General features: G+C 35.3%; 1 protein-coding gene across 4 annotated transcripts in view; it reads left to right on the top strand.

Moving 5' to 3' along the window:
- Positions 1 to 18,347, top strand: part of KANSL1L (KAT8 regulatory NSL complex subunit 1 like) — a 192,734-nt gene that overhangs the window by 45,719 nt on the left and 128,668 nt on the right. For all 4 annotated transcript variants that reach the window (XM_072617456.1, XM_072617454.1, XM_072617455.1 and 1 more), the window contains one exon: positions 1,532 to 1,673. In XM_072617456.1, coding sequence (XP_072473557.1) covers positions 1,532 to 1,673 — 142 coding nt within the window. The remainder of the gene's footprint in view (positions 1 to 1,531; positions 1,674 to 18,347) is intronic.

Raw genomic sequence — 18,347 nt, 5'->3', positions numbered from 1 at the left:
TAGTAACTGTGTGACCCTGGGCAAGTCACTTAACCCCATTTGCCTCAATTCCTCATCTGTAAAATGAGCCAGAAAAGGAAATAACAAACCATTCCAGTATCTTTGCCATGAAAACCCCAAATGGGGTGACAAAGAGTGGGAAGACTGAACAACAAGAATATCCTAGTGCTCACTTCTAGGAGGCAATGAGGTGGCCCAGTTGATAGAGTGCTGGGTCTAGAGTCAGGAAGACATGAATTCAAATTCAGCCTCAAACACTTACTAGCTTTGTGATCCTGGGCAAGGCACTTAACTTCTGTTTGCTTTGATCCTCTGGAGAAGGATATAGCAAACTACTCTAGCATCTTTGCGAAGAAAACCTCATGGACAATATTGGCATTCTGTGATCCACGGGGTCACAAAAAGATGGACATGACTGAGTGACTGAACAAGAGAAGACATTTCCATGTCACAGGCACTGCCTATGAGAAAGTGATTAGAGTGGGTAGAATTGGACTCTAGCTGAGGCTCTGATAATCTTAATATTCTACTATGAAGTAACTGTTATCCTTCCCCACATCAGCCATTTTACAAAAAGTACTTGTTTAAAAAAAAATTCACCAAACCTGCAGATCATCTACTAAAGCAAATTAATAGCAAAAAGGTACATAAGGAGAACCTTTCCCCAAATTTAGTAAACTTATCTTCACTGGCTTTTTTTTTTTAATTTAAAAAGGGACTAGACATTAACTTTCATTTTCAGTTTTGTAATTAGGATTGGTATTTCTAGTATATGTTGTTTAACTCAGTTTCATCAACAAAACAATACAGAGGTACTGTAGATATTATTTTAATAGGATTTAACCAGTAGTAGGTAATCACAATTTAAATAAACATTTAGAATTGAAAAGAGAGGAGCACTGACCCCTTACTGTGTATGTTTTAGTAAGCATTCATTTAGGAGTATGCATTGTACAGGGTGGTCACTGAGGTTCCTTCAGTTCTAAATTTTGTGCTTCTGAGCTTTGATAGCAAAATATGTAGTTTGAACTTAAGACTTAGCCTGTTTAATATCTTAATTAACTTAATAAGGTTATGTCTGTTTTACCTTAAAATATGTATGGAAGCAATTTCTATACCTTGCTAAAACTATTTGGATCTAGTATAGGTCATATCATATGCTTGAAAACTAATAAACAGTAAAACACTGATATTATAATTTATGACATATTATTAGTATTATGCCCCCTGTTTTCTGTCCTTTTCTGTTTTTCTTCTCAGAAGTTAAGTATTTAAATAGAGGTTTATACTACTATTGTATTTAGAAAATTGCACATTATGGAACACCAAAATACAATGCCTTTAGGCTTTTAAGGGGTAGCTAGGAAAAAAAAGTAAATCTTTTACATTTTTATATGCTTGTATGCTAATCAACTTTAGTGTTTTTTAAAGGAAATTTAGAATTAATAATAAAAGTGAAATGTTAAAGCTATTTTTACGAAAATATAATTGTATTTTTTCATTGGCTAACCTTGTTCTATCTTGTTCACAGTAACTATAGTACTGAATGGAAGTGGCTTGTAGACAGAGCTAGAGTTGGCAGCCGCTGGACATGGCTTCAGGCCCAGATTTCGGAGCTAGAATACAAAATTCAACAACTAACTGACATTCACAGACAGATACGGGCCACAAAGGTATTGTTTATGTGCTTATAAATGGGCTCTTTTAAATGATTAATCTTTTGTTTATACAAAGAGTAATTCATGGAAAAATAAAAATGATTAACTGAAATACTGTTAATGAATTTTATAAAAATTGAAAATTTTAATAGTTGTTCTAAACATGGTGCCATATTAATACATTTAAACTCTTGGTATACTTTTTTTCTACAGAAGTTTCTGTTACTCTTTGAATTATTCCTTGCTTCTTCAGTTGATTCTGTTTAGTTGAATTAGTAAACATTTTGATGTTGCTCTTAAGTATCTACTTTGTTGATGTTTACTTTTGCAAGTTATTTGTGGGAAATTGTACTGAATATATTTTGCTAAACTAGGTTCCTAAAATTTTTTTACAGCAAAAATACTAGCTTAAAAACAATCGACTTAAAGGAGAATATACTTTGATATACTATTTTTATTTTCAGTGTTGAATTTAGAAAGAAAGCTAATTTAAAAATTTTAAAAACTAATGGTTTCCTTGATAGCAGTGCATTTCCATCTGTATATTCAGCTGGCACCTCAAAATTGAAAAGCCTAACATCATTTTTATGTTTTTATATGTCTTAAAATGTATAATTTCCTTGAGTAAAAGTCTACAAACCAATCTTATTTAATTTTTCCCTTCTAAACCTGCTCCTCTTTATGATGTCTCTAGTTCTGTTTTGGTAGTGAATTTTTCTTGGTAGAATCCTTGAAATTATCTTAAACTTTCCTTCATCTCACCTCATATTCCAAACCTCCACATATTTATCAAATCTCTACCCTCTTCTTGATTTCCCACTGCTGGCACATGAGCATAGACTCCCAAGACCATCCTCCTGGACTATTGAAGCAACCTCCTCTAGTCCTTCTTCACACATTCCCTTTCCCCTCTTCAATCTATCTTTCTTACCACTATCAGAATCATTTCCTTTACATGTATCTATCTAGTCTTGTCATTCCTGTGTTCAGAATTTTCAGTGGTATTCTACTGTTTATCAAGAAAGCTTCGGCACCTTTGTCTGGGCTTCTGAGCCCTGCTGCAGTCTGGTGCCTTCAACCTTATTTCATATGACTCCTCTCAGGCACCCTTTACTCAGACCAGATGTACTACTTACTCTCTGCTCCCTGAACATTCCTCTGCTCCTGTGTTTATGTTCACAGTGTCATCTGTGCCTGAAATGTCTTCCCTCTTCTCTAGTCCTAACCATCCTTTTAAATTAAATTCACCAGTCACCGTCTCAGTGATGTCATCAGATGGTAATGACTTTTTGCCTTTGACATTGTATAGCATTTTGTTTTGCAATTGTCTAAACCACTTAGAATGAAATATTTACATACTTGTATTTTATTCTCCCACTGTAAGCTCTGTGATAGCAGGAACTATGTTTCATCTAAATTTTGTATCTGCTTCAATAGTTAGAACAGTGATTAATAAATGTTTGTTGAATAAATTAATTCTCTGACTGTGCTTTGCATGTATGGGAAAGAAAATATGATCACAGAACACACTAAAGATTATTTTTAAAAAATTATTTCTGTTTATAAAAATATCTGTATACTTCAGGAGTATCTTCCATCTTTTGTGGGTGTCAGTTACTTAGAAATGAATTGTAAGTTTGAAGCAATAACAGAAAATGAAAAGGAACTGTGTTTCCCATGGAAAAGGTAGGAGTTCAGTCAGATTGAAGAGAATTCCTTGAATTATGAGTTTGTCTAAAGCAGGCTGTTCTCTAATTTTTCACGCACACACGGTACACACACACATAGTGCATGCACACACACATGTTTATAGTGTATAATCGCAAGAGTTATAATTGCAGGAGAGTAACCACCTGGCTAAGGGTCTTGAAATCTTGCTGTAGAACAAAGCTTCTTAAATTGGAGCCCTTGAACTCATTTAAAAAAAATTTCCATAATTGTATTTCTCTCTAGTTGGTTTCCATTGTAATCCTGTGTGTTTCATTTTAAGCACTTAAGAGTGATTCTGAAAAGGGATCATTAGACTTCACCAGACTACTTCCAGAGGGGTTTGTTGCAAAAGAAAGGGGAAGCCCCTTCACACCCCGCCACGAAGGAAGTGAGGCTCTTTAGCCTGTAAAGGAGAAGATGGGGGGAATTGTGATAGTTGTCTTCAAATGTTTGAAGGGCAGTGGTGTAGAAAGATTTACTGTGCTTATTCAGCCCAAGAAGCCAAATCTAGGGTGAGTGGGTGGAAGTTGCACAGAGACAGATTTAGAAATTGTAATGGAATAAAAACTGTATTCTGTTCAGCAGGTCACATTGCTCAAATCTTTATTAAAACAACTTATCAACTGGGGAAAAAAATGTTTCTTTAGGAAGTGGTTCCTACCTCTTAATAGATCAAAGAGAAGACATTGCATATAGGAGGGAGAGGGTATCTTTTAGATCCAGGTTTTTCTAAAATGCACAATTGGAATATCCTTGGGTTGTGAGAAGAAAGTTAAAGAAAATTATTGAGATGATGGAATACTCTTAAGGGTCACCTAGAGATCAGTTGGAATAGGCTGCCTTCACCAGCTAGATTCAGCTTCCTGGGCTAAGAAGAGTGTAACAGCTTAATGGAGGAGGGAAGCTGAGGATTAGGATGTGTGTTTCCCCATTTCAAGCTTAATGAAAATGAACAAGATGATTTTAAAATGGAAGTACTTAAGCTAAGCTGGCTTCTATAGTTTGATATGAAGAAAAAGTTTCTGACAGTTTTAGTTCCCCAAAAATGGATTGGAAAAGGCTCCCTATAAAAGGTAAAATTTGATCTAGGATTTGAAGGAAGCCAGAGAAGCCAGGATGGGGGGGGGGGGGGATTGGCATTCCAGGTATGAATATGCCAGTCAGAGAAAATGCCTGGTGCTGAGAGATGAAATGACTTGTTCCTGGAACAATAAGGGAGCCAGTGTCACTGGATTAGAGTATGTGTTAAGGTGTAAGATGTAAGAAGACTGGAAAAGGAGGATAGAGTTTAAATTATGAAGGACTTTGGAATTGGTATTTGATTCTGGAGGTGATAGGGAGCCACTGGAGTTTATTGAGTATGGAGATGACATGGACATACGAGCATGTAAGGCAAATCACTTTGGAGAATGGATTAGATTAGTGAGATTTGTGGCTGGCAGACCCACCAGGAGCTATTGCAGTAATCAGAGTGTGAGGTAATAAGGACTTGCACTAGAGTGGTAGCAGCATTAGAGAAGAGAAGGGGACATTCTCAAGAGATGTTGCAAAGGTGAAATCAAGGTTAATTCCCTTAGAAATCTATGTTTTCATTGTGTGAGTGCTTACTGTACTGATAAAATAAGTATTTATTGACTCATTTTTTGTTATGAATTTTGAAAGGTTTGTGATTTCACTGAGATTCCATGGTTCTGTAATGGACTTTTTTCTATTAATGTTCTTCTCTTCTGTTGGTGTCAGTCAAGTGCGACGTCCTTCATGAAGAATTCCCTAACTCTTTTACAATATTCTGTTCCAAGTGACAATGATAATTTTCTCTTCAGATTTCTCGGTATGGTTTCCTCGCTACCTCCTTTACTCTGATGCTATGATTTATAGAATCTGAGATACAAAGCTGGAAGGGACCTTAGAGACCAAATTTAGCCGCATTACTTTTACAGATGAGTAAATTAACAACCAAACAAGTCAAGCCATTTGCCTGAGATAGTTATTGACAGAACCAAGATTGGTACCAGGTCTTCAGACTCCAAATCCAACATTCTTTCCTTTATACTCAACCATGGATATACCTTTTCCTTTCTATTAGATATATTGCCAGTGCCTTGTTCATTAAAGGAATTTAACATTTATTGAAGAAAACTCAATTATTTGCTATATACTTTAAAAGATCTATGATTTCATTATGTAGGCATTGTTTCTACTGGCAGAGTCCCCTTGCTTCTTAGTAAAGAGTCTTCATGAGTTGCCATGGTCAGTGGTGAGGAATCTCTTTTGATGATCCTCTTTATTTTAGTTAGATTGTTGAATGGACTAGACTTGAATTGTTTCCAGACTTGTTGGACGTTCAAGAGCTTATACTCTGTTAGCAAATACTTTCTGTAGTCTACACTCGCTTTTCCTTCACTAGATAATACTTCCATGATGGTGGAGTTGATATTGTGTCTTTTCTTTATATCTTGCGTAAGGACTTGAACTTTTTTTTTTTTTTACTGAATATGTTCTAAATGTATGCTTTTTAAATAGAATTTACTTGTTGAGGCATTGGAGTAGTATATCAGTAGAAAGTTATTATCATTTAGTTTCCAGTCACAGGAATTTAGAGGAGGAAGAAAACTTAGAGATTGTCTTGCAGCTTGCATTGTATTTTTTGGAGAGAAGAGAGTCCATCCTCTATCAGTACTTTTCTAAGTGTGCCTCACAACCCTTCTGGGCATAACCTTCTGAACTCTCTTCCTTTATTCCCATCTCTGATGAATCTGCCTTTGTCTTCAGTGTTATCCCCTACTATCTCCAAGAGCTTGGCATATCTCGTATTTTCTGTCTCCAATCTTCAACTTCTCCCTGTCTACTGACTCTTTCTTGACTACCTCCAAACATACTCAAGTTCAGCAATTCTCGAACTTTTTGGTCTTTACACTCTTAAAAATTATTGAATTCTTCCCATTCCCCGAAGAGCTTTCTTGTAGATTACATTCACTGATGTTTACCTCATTAGAAGTTAAAATATTTTAGTATTGTTAAAAAAAAAAATTTTGACCCCACAGATCCTCATAAAGGATTTTGGGAACCTCCCCTTCTTCCTGGTCCACAGACTACCCATTGAGGATCGATGTTCAAGTTCTTTCTTAAAAAGTCTTCATTTAACCCTCCTATCCCTCACAAGCAATTGTCCTGTCTCTTCACTGCCAACTTATAGAAAAAAAAAATCATCTCCACTCACAAGTTCCACTTCCTAATTGCCCTCTCACTTCTCAGTTCCTTGCAGTTAAATCCATCGCCCTTATTCTGTTGACATTGTTAGGGGCAGCTAGGTGGTGCAGTGAATAGAGCACCCAGTGCAGGAGTCAGGAGGACCTGAGTTCAAATTTCACCTCAGACACTTCACACTCACTAGCTGTGTGACCTTGGGTAAGTCACTTACCCCCAATTGCCTCATCCTGGGTCACCTCCAGTCATCCTGATGAATATCTGGTCACTGGATTCAGATGGTTCTGCAGGAGAAGTGAGACTGGTGACCTGTACAGCCCTCCCTCACTCAAAACAAAGTCAAGTGCAAGTCATGTCCTTATTTCTCTGATGGCATGGTCTTCTTTGACAACGAAGGATGAACACACACTCCATTGACATTGTTAACCACTGTCTCCTTCCAGATAATTCCTTCACTCCCTTTAATTCCATGAAACTATACTCCAAGCTTCTCCTTTGACCATCTAACCCTTCTTTCTAGGTGGCAGCTAAGTGGTAAAGTGGATTGAGCACTTGGAATGGAGTCAGGAAGACTCATCTTCCTATGTTCAAACATGGCAGATAATAATTATAAAGGGCTTAATGCTGGTACATAGTAAGTGCTTTATGAATGTTAGCTATTATTATTGTTGCTGTTCACTAGATCCTTTGCTAGAAAATCATCCAAGTCTTGCCCTGTTTGCTCTCTGTGTGAATGTTTTAGATATCTTTCCAATTCTTAATTATGTCCTCTTTTCAGATGACTCCTAAAGCTGTATACTCAAGCCATAATCTTTTTTTAAAAATATTTTATTTTTTTTTAATGTTCTACAATCACTACCATAAAACTTAGATTTTTACCCCCCCACGCTTACCCCCTACCACCCCCCTCCCTCCCCAAGATGGCATACAATTCTATATAGGATCTACATATATTTTCCTATTGAATACGTTTTCACTATAGTCATGCTATGTAGATGAACTAAAATAAATGGAAGAAATCATATAACAAATCAAAACATGATACACACACACACACACACACACACACACACACACACAAACATGATCTGCTACATTCTGTGAATGAATTCCATAGTTCTTTCTGTGAGTGTGGAAGGCATTTTGCCTTAGAAAACCATTGGGAATTTTTTTTTTTTAAGTTCTTGCATTATTACCAAGTTCCAAGTCTACCAGAAAAAACTCTTGCACACTGTGGTCGTTGCTGTGCACAAAGTTCTCCTGGTTCTGCTTCTTTCACTCAGTATCAGATCATAGAAGTCCTTCCAGGCCTCCCTGAAGTCTTCTTGATCATCATTTCTTATGGCGCAATAGTACTCCATTACATTCATATACCATAATTTACTGAGCCATTCCTCAATTGATAGGCATTCCCTTGATTTCCAGTTTTTGGCAACTACAAAGAGTGCTGCTATAAATATTTTTGTACATGTGGGACCCTTTCCCATTTTTATGATCTCTTGGGGATACAGTCCTAGTAGCACTATTGCTGGGTCAAAGGGTATGCACAGTTTTGTAGCCCTTTGGGCATAGTTCCAAACTGTTCTCCAGAATGGTTAGATGAGCTCATAGCTCCACCAACAATGAATTAGTATTCCAACTCTCCCATATCCTCTCCAACATTTATCATTTTCCTGTTCTGTGATGTTTGCCAATCTTATAGGCGTGATGTGGTACCTCAGAGTTGTTTTGATTTGCATCTCTCTAATCAAAAGTGATTTAGAGCATTTTTTCATATGATTATAGATATCTTTAATTTCTTCCTCTGAAAATTGCCTTTTCATGTCCTTTGACCATTTATCAGTTGGAGAATGACTTGTATAGTTGTACATTTGAGTCAGTTCTCTACATGTTCTAGAGGTGAGGCCTTTATCCCCGAGATTAGCTGTAAAAATTCTTTCCCAATTTACTACATCCCTCCAAATTTTGGTTGCATTGGGTTTGGTTGTGCAAAAACTTTTCAGTTTAATGTAATCAAAATTATCCCTCTTGCATTTCATAATGCTTTCTATCTCTTCTTTAGTCAAAAATTCTTCCCTTCTCCATAAATCTGATAAATACACTATTCCTTGCTCCTCCAGTTTGTCCATGGTATCAATCTTTATACCTAGATCGTGTACCCATTTGGACTTTATTCTTGTGTACGGTGTCAGGCATGGGTGTATGCCTAGTTTCTGCTACATTGTTATCCAATTTTCCCAGCAATTTTTGTCAAACAGTGCATTCTTATCCCAGAGGCTGGGGTCCTTGGGTTTATCAAACAGGAGGTTGTCAAGCCATAATCTTGATCCTTAATTCCAGTTATGCATCACTATCTGCCTATTGAATATATCCTCGTAGATATCCCATTGTCATATAAAACCTAACATATCCAGAGTAGAAATCTTTGTCTTTCCCCCTATAAACCTGTTCTTCTCTGTTTTCTGTGTAGGGAGGGTACTTAGGAGTGCACAATATATGAGTTTCACAATTTTCCCTCTAATCATTCACTCAGTTTTATTCTACCCCTACAAAATCTCTTTCATTTCAAATCATCTCTTCATTTATTTTGCCATAGCAGAAAGAGTGATAAATTTGGAGTCTGAAGACATAGGCTCAAATCTGAGACCCAAGTTTTACTTACCTATAAAATTAGGGGGTTAGATTAAATGACTTCTGTCTCTTCCAATTCTAATTCTATACCACTGTGAGGGACCCTATGATCCTTTTCTTTCACTTACAGAACCATCATCCTAATTTAGACCCTCATTACCTGTTGTCTGGTCCACTATGATAGTATCTAAATTGGTCTCTCTGTGGCCCTTTCTAATCCATCAAGTGTAACCGTATTGCTCCCTTTTTCTAAAATATTCAATGACTTTCCATTCAAACTTGTTAGGCTGACATTTAATGCCCTGAACAATCTGCTGTCCCTGTGGTCTCCTGTCATTCCAGACTTAGACTCCTTTTCACACATTCACTGTCCTAGCTGGGCTGTATTACTGATCCTTGATTTCCTGCCTCCATGCATTTGAATATGCTGTTTCCCTTGCTTGGAATATACTTCCTCATCTTTTCTGCCTCAAAATATCCTTGTATTCCTTCAGTGCCCACTCTGAGGTCACCTCCTAGTGAAGCTCCCAGGAAGCAATCTCTTAGCACATCTTTCCTTTTACTCTGCCTATTTGTAAACTCCTTGGGGGCACAGACTGTTTTTCTCCTTGTATCCTCAGTGCTTTATACCCACAAGGCATTATAGTTCTCTGGTCTTAATTGGCTTATTTGTAAAATAGTAATAAAAATGTTCTTACTACTTATTAGGATTGTTTTGAAGAATTCAATTTATAATTTTTAAGTTACATAAAAGCATGAGTTTTTATTAATTGACTACTTATTATCTCTGTAATAAAAATGTCAGTTCTTTCCCTTGCCTGTGCCTTTGATCATGTTTCTTGCCCCTCCATCTTGGGTATTAAAAACCCATCTAACCTTCGAAGTCGTAACTCACATGCTATATCCTTTTTGAAATGTTCCCAGATTCTTAGATAATTGGTTTCAAGCAGTACTCTGTCCAGGTTGTTAGTGGCTGCTACCTATTACTCTCTGTTTTAAGCGTGAAATCCTCAACTTTCAGTATGAAGATGTTAGCCTTCAAAAATAATTCCATAAGCATTTATTGTGTCTAATATATGTCAAGCATTGTGCTAAATGCTGGGCATACAAAGGTCAGAGCATAATACCTGCTTTCAGGAAGCTCATAGTCTATCTAATGGGGACAACAACATGCAAAAAACTATGTACAAGCCACATATATAAATATGCCTATCTGTCTGTCTGTCTGTCTGTCTATCTATCTATCTTTATCTCTATCTATATCTATCTTTATCTCTATCTATCTATCTATCTACCTGTCTATCTAAAAAACTGGAGATAGAAGACAAAGATGGACTTTTTTATTTTATTTTTAATAATTATTTTATTTCTTTTCAGTGTTCTATAATCACTTCCATATATCTTATATATTTACCCTCCCTCCCTCTGCTTTCCCCATACCTCCCCACTCCCTCCTTGAGATGACTTGCAATCTTATGTAGGTTCTATTAAATACAGTTTCACCATAATCATATTGAATAGAATAATTAAAATGGATGAGAGAAACCATAAAATAAAACAAAACAAATATAACACAAAAGAAAATGATCTGCTTCATTCTGTGATCCAGTTCCATAGTTCTTTCTCTGAATGTGGAAAGTGTTTTGCCTCAAAAGTCCATTGGAAATTTTTTAGGTCCCTTGCATTGCTCTGAGGGACTAAGTCTGTCAGAAAAATTCCTTGCACACTATGGTTGTTGCTATGTACAAAGTTTTCCTGGTTCTGCTCCTTTCACTCAGCATCAGTTCATATAAGTCTTTCCAGGCCTCTCTGAAGTCTTCCTGTTCATCATTTCTTATAGCACAATAGTATTCCATTACATTCATATTACCATAATTTATTCAGCCATTCCCCAGTTGGTGGGCATCTCCTTGATTTCCAGTTTTTGGCCACCACAACAAAAAAAGACTTCTTAAGAGATTTTAGCTGAGACTTGAAGGAAGCCAAGAAAGCCAGTTGATGGAGAGGGGAAGGGAGTGAAGTCCAGAAGTGGAGGATAGTCAGGGAAAATGTTCAGATTTGAGAGGTAGAGTGTCTTGTGTGAGGAACAACAAGGAGGACAGTGTCTCTGGATTAGAGTATGTGGAGGGGAGTAAATTGTTAAAGGCTAGGAAAGTCGAAAGGGGCCCAGATTAGGAAGAGCTTTAAAAGTTAAACAGTGGGTTTTATGTTTAATCCTGGAGATAATAGGGAGCCACTGGAGTTTATTGAATAGCGGGAATGACATGGTTAGACCTGCATTTTATTGAGATTAATTTAAAAACTTAGTAGTAGATGGAATATAGTGGGGAGAGATTTGAGGCAGTTAGACCAACATTCAGGCTGTTGTAATAAACTGGGCATGAAAGGATGAGAGCCAGCACCAGGCTGGCCTACAAAAACCTATTTAATGCATAATATATCTAAATTATGTGTTTCTCAAAACCCTGTCATCATCAGGGGTCTTAGAAGAAGGCCTACTAAGACAGAGGGTCTGGGAGTGATTCTGTTAGGTTTTGGTAATTTTAAAAGAGGGAAAGGAAGACTAGAATGGAAAAGGTGAGAGAAAATGGGGAAATTTTTCTTACATAATCAAAGTGTACAGGGAGGAGCAGATAGCATATGAAACTCACCCTTATCTGACCCAGTCAAAGGAAGAATACTTACACACACACAATTGTATACAAAAATACATTCTATTAAATAGGGAAATTGGAGACAAAGGGACTGATAGTGACAATTATTACAAAGGAGAGGAGGGAACAAGAAGGAGGACATATCAAGGAAGGGATTCATGCTATTTGCTCATGGGTAGGCTGAGCCAATATAATAACAATGAGAATGCTATCTAAACTAATTTACTTATTCAGTACTATGCTAATAAAGCTACCAAAGGATCACTTCATAGAGGTAGGGGGAAAAAAATAACAAAATCCATCTGGAAGAACAAAAGATTAAGAATCTCAAGGGAAATAATGAAAAAAATATTGGAAGGAAAGGGGTCTGTCAGAACTAGATTTACAAAGCAATAATCATCCGAAAAAATGGCCATTATTAAGAAATAGAGATATCAGCAGTGCAATAGTAAATAGAAGCAAATGAGCTAACAGGAGCCTAATGTTTGAAAACTCAAAAAGATCCCAGCTATTAGGACAAACTGGAAAGCATTCTGACAGAAACTACAACTAGATCAGCAGCTTATACCAACACAATGGCTAGATAATTCTTTAAGATTCACAAAGTTCTTTATATATATATTTATATATATATTTATATATATATTACTTCATCACAATAACCCTGGGAAATAGGTGGTGTTATTATTCCCATTTCACAGAGTACGGAAAGTTTAAATTACTTTCCCAGAGTCATACAATTAGGCATCATAGAAGGATTGAAACTCAAATCTTCCTGATTTCAAGTGCTACACTTGAATCACTGTATCATTTAGTTATCTCTAGATAGGCTCCCAAATGGATAATTGACTTAAAGTGTGACATCATAAACAAATTAGAGGAGATGAAAGAAATTTCCGGCCAGATCTATGTTTAGGGGAAGAGTTTGTGATCAAATAAGGGACAGAAAGGATCATACAAGGTGAAGAGGATCATTTTGATTATATAAAGTCTTTGCACAAATAAAACTAATGGAGCTAAAGGTAGAAGAGAAACATATAAGTGATAAAAATCTTGGGTACAAATTTCTTTGATTTAAGTTTCATTTCTAAGATACATAGGAAACTGGTTCAAATTTTTAAGACTAAGAGCTGTTCATTCCACAGGTAATCAATGCTGAAAGAATATTAATAAGTAGTTTTCAGAGGAAAAAATCCAAAGGCATATAAAAATACTCTAGATCATTAATAATTACAGAAATGAAAATTAAAACTTGAGGTCCTACCTATGAGATTAGCAGACATGACAAAAAAGGGAAAATTATAAATTCTTGGGGTGAGGCTGTGGAAAAACAGGACCATTAATGCACTGTTGGTGGAACTATGAACTGGTTCAACCATTCTGAAAACAGTTTGGAACTATGCCCCCAAAGGTACCAAACTATACATACTATTTGAACCAGTAATACCCCTACTAGGTACATTTCTCCAAAGAGATAAAAGAAAGAGGAGGAAAAAAAAAACATTTATACAATAATAATAATAATTTATACAATAATATTTATAGTTACTTTTTGTGCTGGCAAAGAATTGGAAACTGAAAGGGTACTCATCGGTTGGGGAATGGCAGAACAATGTGTAGTATATGAATGTGATAAAATAATATTGTGTTTTAAGAAAAGATGAAGGGGTTGATTTCGGAGAAACCTGGGAACACTCATATGAACTGATGCAGAGTGAAGTGAGTAGACCCAATCCATTTATAAAATAACAATGCTGTAAAGACAAACAACTCAGAAAAACTTAGACACTCTAATCAACTCGAAGACCAGCCATGATTCCAGAGGACTCATAATGAAACATTTATCCCCACTTCTGACAGAAAGGTGAATAGACTCAGGATCCAGATTAAAACTTTTGTTTGTTTGCTCACATAAACAGTGTGAGAATTTTTTTTCTTGACTATGCATATTTCTAACGGAGTTTTTTTTTTGTTTTTTTTTTTCCACTGCGGAAAAATGAAAGGGGAGTATGATAAAAGTTGAATGTTCATTGACTAAAAAAATTTAATTAAAAATAAAAAGTTGATTAACTAAAAACAATAATAAAATAACTATATAGCTAAACAATGTAGTAATTAATAACCATAGTTTAGAACCTGACCATCATTTATAATGCTATTTTTAATGAAATATAGTTCCCAAGGAGAACCAGATATGGTAATCGCTGGTCTGAAAACATAAAGACAAAAGGGGCATATAACCAAGTTTCATAAACTTGCAAAAGACATTTATGTTAAGGGAAAATATGATGAGTTACCAAGTCATTTCAAAGGACAAATATTTTAGGACAACTAAAATAAAGTTTTACTTTATGTAACAGATAGTTTACCTGGAGGATTGCTGCTATCTTCTTCCATAAAAAAATTGCATCAGAGCAACTCTAAGATAGAATACTAGGCTGAATACATCATTGTCTTCATTTAGTATATCTTTAGTTTTTTAGTGTTCAAACTTAAAGCTATTTGAGCAGAGTCACTAATGAGTAGCCAACTACCTTATGCAAAAAAAAAAAATGTAACATGGAGAATGTTGCTTAGCACCTGGGAGAATTCCTAGGGGCTGAACGTAGTACTTAAAATCTGCACAAGTTGTTCACCTTTTATATGCATAAAGGGGGTTCCCACAGCATATAAACTTATAAAAAGTTTCTCTCTAATTTATAACCTATGATTCAGAGAATTTTCCTCATTTTTGGGGGGGAAGGATTGTTGGGGTTGAGACCAAGTCTCCCTGTTTCTGTCAGGTTGGAAGTGTAGTGGCTCCTCATGGGTCAGATCCCAACATGGGTGATTTGATTTGCTCTTTTTCTGACCTTGGTTGATTTGCCCCCTTTTAAGAAAGCTGGTGGCCTCTCAATTCTGGGGGTTCACTATATTGGTGCTGGACCAATGCAGACACCCAGTTGGCCTAACACACTACAGTTCATACGTTCTGAGCTCAAGCTGCAATCCGCCCAGAAGCAAGAGTAACAGACATATGCCACCACAATCAGTTTGCATTGACTATCTAAGTAACTGAATCTTTAGTAATCATCATAGTAATTAGTAATAGTTTAGTATTTATTATGGTGAAATGTAAAGAGTATTATCCTGGGAGACCTTGCCATTGTCCTGGCTATAACTAATAATAAAAACTTACTTACATTTGTGCACTACTTCAAAATTTTAAAGCACATTCCTCCTAACAGCACCATGAGACAAATTTTAAAGGTATTTTTATTTACATTTTAAAGATGAGGAAACTGAAGCTAGGAGAGGTTAAATAACTTGCTCATGATCATATAATTATTTGTCTAAGGCAAGAGCTGTATCTGAATCTTTTGATTCCAAGTCTAGTGCTCTGTATACTCTCATGTGATCTGAGGCTGATATAACTTTGGGTCTAATTTTTCTCATAAATAAAGTGAGAAAGACTAGACGATTTCTAAGGTTCCCGAAGGCTCTAAAATGACTTCTTAAAAACCGCAAAACATATGACAAAAGTAACAGCAAGTGGCAACAAATTTTCAACTTAAGTATTTTGGTAATCATGATATATTAATAATTCATGAAAATAACCTATTTTGTTTTCATCATCATCTGCTGATTGTATTGGAACTAAGGACTTCTTTGTTAACTAAACTTGTTCACTAATATCACAGCTCCATTTTATTTCATGTTTTCTGACATAGTAATACTAAAGAAGGAAGGACAGATGTAAAATCTTTGTAATTATCTTTATTGTGAAATTTGATGTCATTTTATTTACTTGTAGTTCCCTGAGGGAGATTACAGCTTAAATTGCTGTAGTCATTTCTTTTCCTCAATAGATCTGTACTCCAATGAGATCTGCAGCTTTGGTGATTTGCTTATTGTAAAAGATGAATTGATTGTATTTTCAGAAGTCAGACAAGGGACAGACAGTGGCAGTGTTGTAGGATTAATTGAATTCAGATAGTGCATAGCTTTTAGCTATGAATTGCATTTGTAGACTGGTTTGTCATTATTTAGTTTGAGGTACATTTCCTTTGTAAGACCATCTAATAATCATAGACAATTATTTTTTTAAAGGAAGCAAAATACTAAGAATTTATTTGGATGAGTAGAATTTGGATGACTAAAATTAAAAATAATTTGCAAGTAACCAACAAAGCACATTCTGAATTTCCCAGTTGACTTTCTGTGGGATAATTTATGGTCATCAATGTACGACTTAATCTGGGCCATCTGGAAGGTCTGTTATGTTACACCTCCAGAAATTTTTACAAATCCCCAATACTCTATATCCTATGAGTTAGGATAAATTGTTATGTTGAAATAAATTTAAATAAAAAAGTATATATCTTTCAATTTCTTTAGTGTAGGACAGATATGAGTTTAGCAGTTTATTCTGTTTTAGAAGAAGCATTATGTTGGGTTTCTTGTTTTTTTTTTTTTTTTACAAAATGCAGATAATCACACAGTCAGGTTTTTATATTCTTTTTCCAGAATGATGGCTTGATAGTTGCTATGTCTTTTTCTTTGAAATTAGTCAAAAGTCCTTATCAGCATTTTTGTACTTTTGCATAAGTTTTTGCTTTTTTACTTCAAAAATGGAGATTTTATTTAATTGTGCTACCTAGCATTTATATAACTCTTCAAGGTTTGCAAAGTGCTTTACAAAAATTATCTCATTTTCTCACAGCAACCTTGTAAGGTAAGTGCTATTATTATTATTCCTATTTTATAGATGAGGAAATAGAGGATTACAAAGCTTAAATGACTTGTCCAGGGTCACATAGCTAGTAAGTGTCTGAGGCTGGATTTAAACCTAGATCTTGCTGACTCTAGCCCCAGCACTCATTCTCTAGACAAAAGTATTCCTTGATATGCTTAGTAAGTTCAATGTGAAGGTAAATTTTGGGGTGGAGAGGAAAGAGGCTGGTGAAAATGTGGTTTTATAATCAAAAAATGAAAAAGTTTAATGCTATCTGTATATGTATATATATACACACGTATACACATATGTATTCCCAAGAGTCATATGTGTACATTACTATTACTCTCTTTAAGAAGAGTGTCAGGAGATGATGGAGATTGGTCATAACAGATATCAAAATAAAAAAATGAAATTGCATTTTGACAGGAAAAATTGGTTATTGACAAGAATGGTCTTAAAATTCTCTGTCTCCTTGTATAGTTGAAACATTGACTTGCCAGAATACAGGTCAAAATCAACAACGTATTAGAAGAGAAAATAAAGAAGAGAAGTATGCTATATCTATAACGTACAGTTTTGATAGTGTATTAAGCAAGTAGTCAACCTTGAGAAATGGAAAATGGACATTGATTCTGATTTACCCTTTATTTCATTGAGAAGTTTTAATTATTTGAAAATTTATTACGGCAAAGAGACACAGAGAATCCAGAAATCACATAAGTCAGCAAATAACTAATCTTGCCAAGCACAGAAAGCTGATGGACAATGGTAACACATCTTTAGAGTGCAAGCTTATTTGACAACCATTGCAGTGGGAAGGATATTACAGACGTTATTGCCTTATGGAGAGTAACAAACAAATGAACAAGCCTATAAAGGATTTGATGTGAGAACCAGTCATAAGCTAAACATCTTCAGGACGTTTTTAGAAGACAATGGAATTTCAACAAATATACATGAAAAATTATCAGAACTGACGGTTTTTCTATTGTGATCTGTTTTCATCAGCAACAGTATTTGAATTCTGTCTTCTTCGTAGCTGAAGTACTAGCTGAGACAGTGGTAATGACATTTTTAAAGGTTAACTTAGGAGGAGGGATTGGACTTGACAAAGTCCATCTAGAAGTATTCTGGAAGCAACATAATTTTAAAGCATGACAATATGTCTTTATGGTAAATCAAAGAGACAATGAATGGAAAATATGATAAGCAATTATAAGAACCTCCAAAAGATAACTAAGAGATGTCAGTAATTACTGATGTACTTTCTCATCTCTAGGCCAACTTTCTCATTTTATGGAAATGGACTGTCTGTGCAAACATCAAAGTTGTCTTTGATGAAAGCATGAGAAAAGACTAAATAGATTTTTATAGATGATTTGCTACAACTGGACCCATTTTCACAATCATATAATTTGATAGAAAGCTGCAAAAAATGTAACATCTACTTTATCTACTTGTTGATTAAAAAAAAAAAAAAAAGCATTTGACGTGATAGAACAAAATACAACCATAAAGGTTCTTCTCAAGAAGCATGACTTCCACACTTTGTTGGACTCAGATAAGATTCTATGAAAGTAATTTTATTCAGTGATCCATTGATTATCATTCTTAAGGCATAAAATAGGAAGATGTTTGTATACCTATATATATATATATATATGTATATATATATATATATAAAACCAGTGTCATAGATTTCTTATGCAGAGTCCACATAGAAGACTGGAATCTGTCTATCACTGTTTAGGTTCTCCAAATGTTTATATT

Source organism: Notamacropus eugenii, chromosome 6 (genome assembly GCF_028372415.1).
Source record: "Notamacropus eugenii isolate mMacEug1 chromosome 6, mMacEug1.pri_v2, whole genome shotgun sequence".
NCBI classification, from domain to species: domain Eukaryota; kingdom Metazoa; phylum Chordata; class Mammalia; order Diprotodontia; family Macropodidae; genus Notamacropus; species Notamacropus eugenii.
This window is presented reverse-complemented; position numbering and strand designations above follow the sequence as displayed.